We start from the raw sequence: 4437 nt of genomic DNA, 5'->3' as shown, positions 1-4437 counted from the left end.
GGTAGCCAAGGAGGCAACTGATTTCCGTAATCCAAGCGGTGCATCCCGTCCCTTCTTGCGGCATGGAAGTCATATTTTTACTACTAGAGAAATGAGAGAAATGCTCAGCTTCGCAATAAAGCAATGCAGCCATGAATGATGCACCTTGCTGCCGACAGCAGTTCAGCAAGCGAAACGTTAGCAATAGGTGTGGGCTGAATGCGAACTACCACAGTTGTACAGCGGCGCTGTGTACGCTTTCCCTAGGTTGCGTTGACTCGCGTTCTGCTAAAGCCGTGGAGCGTCGGCCGTCTTCGCCATGCGGGATTCGAACGACGGCACATGGTGTTCAAACAGCGCACTCAAGTTGTCGACGTGTTTTGGTCTCTTACTTGGCTTTTTTTTTTCGAACTCCTTAACGCTTTGAATGAGTAGTACCTCACTTTGCCACGCGACGTTTGCTTGGTAACGTACATTGAACGCGCATTGAACTAGAACGCAGTAGCAAGGCGAACATTTGTACCCATTCCTTTCACCATGTCAATGTACGTAGTTCGTTCCTTTCGTAAACTACTCCTTTAGAGAAATTACTTGACAATACCTTAACGGCTACATAAGGGGAACGTTCAAACATTACCTGAGCGCATTTCTGTGCGAAAAAAAAAACAACAAGAAAAAGTGGACCATGAATATATGTTCTACGTTCTTTTTTCTCCAGGTATCGGTCGGAAAGCAGATACGGCTTTTACCGCATCCGACTGTAGCTACTTGCAGCATCATTCCTATGTCACATAACGCATTTAGAAAGAAATTCTTGTAACTTATTATCTGTTCAGGTAATAGCAAAAACATACATCTTACAACTGTGGTCTGAATATGTGGTCTTACTGCATTGCTTTCTTACTACGAGAGAGAGAGAGAGGGAACAACTTTATTGAAAATGCCTGCAGAGTCGGTTAGGCTCCCTCCACGCAGGGAGGACAAGCTTTTACCGCGACGCGGCCACTAGGTCAATCTCGTACGTTGTGCTCCTCGAGGTCTTGGTTCCTCGCTACTTCCGCCGGTCCGAGAGGGCCGCCGCCCCCTTCCTGGGGGTGCTGCCCCCTTCTCCTCGGTTTCGCGCGGTCGCTGCCTCTCTACAGCTGCCGACACCTGCTGGACGGCCTTGAGTTGTGTCTCTTACTACGAGGAGGGCGCACCGTTTTTAAGGTAAGAAATGCATGCATATAACGAGATCTTTCGGCTAGTTTCAGCAATGAGTACTTTGATTTTGTCGACACTGATTTCAAGGCTCAATAGAATTGTTGAATTCCCTTACAGAGGCAAATATCCTGTATGCTTAGCCTCATCCATCATCAACCCAGAACGCTAGGCTTGCTGACATTTTCAAAGTCAACGCACCTGAAAAGACGCTTATAGACACTCTGTGTTTACTACCTGCGAGTGAACAATCTCTCGTTCGCCTTCCCCTTTTGTTTGGTTTAATCCTCATCCCCTCTCCCTCGTGCAGGGTAGGAAACCGGATGCCCGTCTGGTTAAGCCTCATGCCTTTGCTTGCTCCATTCTCACTCTCTCTCTCAGTATGGGCGGAGTCTTCAATACTAAGATGGGCGTACGTAGGCTTGATGAGCGTTCGAGCGCACAATGTACTCAAATTCAAGAACCTTCAAATTATTGTTAATTCAGCATGAAAATCAGGCATATTTGTGCGGGAACGAGCACGCTTTATTTTGAGCTAAAATGCAATAAGCACCATAGCATAAAGACCATTTTAATTTGCAAATACTGCGCATGCGTGAGTACAGTGATTCTGAAATGGCGCACGTATACGAAGTCGTCTGATACTCACGGGAGTCGCATCTCTCCAGCGTTCCATCAGGTGCGTTTGGAGCCAAGCATCCACTGGCTCACAGGCGAGTCCGGCCTTCACAAGGCACTCTCCGGATTTCGGTGTCAGCAGCCGCGCAATATCCCTGAAGGCTTTAGGCTGATCTTTGACGTAATGGAAGCACAGGAGCGAGTAGACGCGATCGAAGTGGCCGTACGCGTTCAGCAGCTCCGCGACGTCAGTGCCGCCGAAGTCGAACACGCGGTACTCTACGTTCTCGTGCGCGGAGTTTCTCTTCGCGAAGTCGATCATCGAGGGCGATTTGTCAATGGCCAGAATCGTTTTGCACGGCGAAGACAAGGGAACGAGGTAGTCTGTCGTGAAGGTCCCCGGCCCGCACCCGATGTCCAAGTGTCGATGGCCGTCGCGTGGTTTTGCGTGGAACCGTATTCTGTTCAGGGCTTCGATGTCTTCATCTACCGTGTGGCATTCAACGTAGTTGTAGCCTTCCACATCCAAGACTGACTGAGAGTCGGTTTTCTCAGTGGACGGCGCAGGCATTGCGATCCTTGTCTCGCAGAGCCGGTTTTTCAAGCTGTCTGCGACCGTACCACGCAGTAAATTGTGTTTTGAACGCCGCGAGGACTTTTTTTGCCGCCTTATATACAGGATATCGGATGTGTCAGCTTCAGATAAGATGTCTGAGGCAGTCCATCCTAGTGTAAACAACTTCTCAACAGAATTCGCAGCGCCTGCACAGATGGCACAAAGGAAAATAGAACAGAATTCGCCTAGGCGACCACTCTTATCAGGAGTAATTGGTGATAAGGATTCTGCTGTGGCTACATCAAAAGGGACTTTAGTGTGGTGGATATATAAAAGAGCTTTGCTTACAATAAAGGATCAACCTGGTGTGTGTTTTCATTTTGAGACATTTGTTTGTTGAGCCCAATAACTGCGACAAGTACGCCCTGCGAGGAGGCAGTCGCAGGCAATTGTCGGCAGCGCCTTCATTTTGTTTTCTGTTTTCGTTTCGTAAATAAATATTTTACAAGGCAGTCTTAGAATGAAGTAGCGTCTTCCTTATCTCTATATGTATTCACTCATTTGCTGTAGCCTCTTCACTGTGAATAATATGCGCTATACATGCGCGATTGGAATAATCGAATCGTGAGCTGCAAGAGTGCAGCGCTTATCGCTCACCACGGCCATATTTTCTCGTAGCGCCAGCTTTTGTATTGAAGAAGGCTCGAGTCTTGCATTCAATAGGCAATTAATGAGGGCTTCGTTTTATGTGTGGATTCTTTTGTAAGGAGGCTGCGCGGTCGTTATCTTTGAATACTGCATGATCGGAGACTAACTTCCGATAGCAAAACGGGACTATATAAAGTGACGACATACTCTAGGGCTCCCGGTCAACTTTGACGACACTGATTTGTTTAACGTACTCCAAAATGGCAACACGCAAGAGATTTTGCATTCCTCCTTCGCCTTGACGTTGTGCTTGGCAGTAGAGTGCCATAGTAAATGCGGCACTGCAGGACGTAAGAAGGCGTTTTTAAGCTATGTCAATGCGATACGACCCCGCCCACACGCTTGCAGCCTTTCCAGCTATGCACTGATCCATGGTGGTGAAAGTACTGCCTGCCCGCTCCATGTTCGTGGCTGTTGCGCCAAGCTAAATGTTTCCTAGGCTGCGCCATGAAGTCCGCTATAAGTGGAACCGCCGGGAACTTGATGATGATTCCACAAGTTTAAATGTTTCGCAGCCAAGCGAACAGCGCGCCTCTCGTGTAGTTGCGACAAATGCCTCAATAAATGACTGTGAAGCACAAGTCATTACACTTACAGGGCGGGCGGCCTAAGCTGACATTGCCTATCGTCCAATTATTTCGTTAAATAATCAAAAAAAGCGCGTGAACTGTCAGCGAAGCGGACTCGTGAAGTCGTTACGCAAGAACCCTCTTGTGCTCTATTGTGTTTCAAAGGAACTTAAAATGTTTCGGCGAGTGCTCCGGTGATGACGATGGCACATATCATATAAGCTAGAAGAAAACATATGCAAGTGAGCACCAACGTAAAGCACGAAAATACTGGAAATATATTTTTTAAAGAATGCCACATCAGGCTTGCAGACTTTTTTGACTAACATGAGCCTACGTCTGAATAACTCAAAGGGTCGCGCCCGATTATTCCACACAAGGATATGTTTATTTTCTTCTCGCTTGCCTTTTATCTATGTGATTGCAGTGTCGTTAAAAATCAATTTATAGCTGACGCGGTGTACTACTGAAGTAACACCGCAGTTACTTTGTGGGTGCACATTAAAAATTAAAAATAAAACTGAAAAATATTACCTGACATGTGCGGTAATTTTTTTTTTTTTTGCTTTTCCGCCGTCATCGTCAAGAACAGTGGGATTTCGTTTTTTTTTTTCCTTCGCGTAGCACGTGTGCTAAAATAGTTCGTTGCAGCAGGCAGAGCAGGGGCTGGATCTGAGATCGCTGTTCGAAACGCGTGATCAGTTTGCGTTCAGTTTTGCCCCAGGCGAGTGGCCTAGGCCGCGCCGACTGGCGCCCCTGGCGACGTCGGCGCTGCTTGGGCTAGTCGCGTGAGGCGAAACTGAACGC

The 4437-nt window shown here is 47.5% G+C and overlaps 1 protein-coding gene across 1 annotated transcript; it reads right to left on the bottom strand.

Moving 5' to 3' along the window:
* Positions 1-1371: 1371 nt before the first annotated feature.
* On the bottom strand, positions 1372-2368 carry LOC142586170 (juvenile hormone acid O-methyltransferase-like). The gene is made up of 2 exons (XM_075697423.1): positions 1829-2368; positions 1372-1380 (listed from the first exon to the last, which is right to left on the bottom strand). Exons 1-2 carry the CDS (start codon positions 2366-2368, stop codon positions 1372-1374), a joined length of 549 nt encoding a protein of 182 aa, XP_075553538.1.
* Between the last annotated feature and the right edge of the window lie 2069 nt (positions 2369-4437).

Source organism: Dermacentor variabilis, chromosome 6 (genome assembly GCF_050947875.1).
Source record: "Dermacentor variabilis isolate Ectoservices chromosome 6, ASM5094787v1, whole genome shotgun sequence".
Lineage (NCBI taxonomy): Eukaryota > Metazoa > Arthropoda > Arachnida > Ixodida > Ixodidae > Dermacentor > Dermacentor variabilis.
This window is presented reverse-complemented; position numbering and strand designations above follow the sequence as displayed.

Coding starts and splice junctions, on each gene's coding strand:
- LOC142586170 (XM_075697423.1), bottom strand. CDS start 2,368: ATGCCTGCGCCGTCCACTGAGAAAACCGACTCTCAGTCAGTCTTGGAT.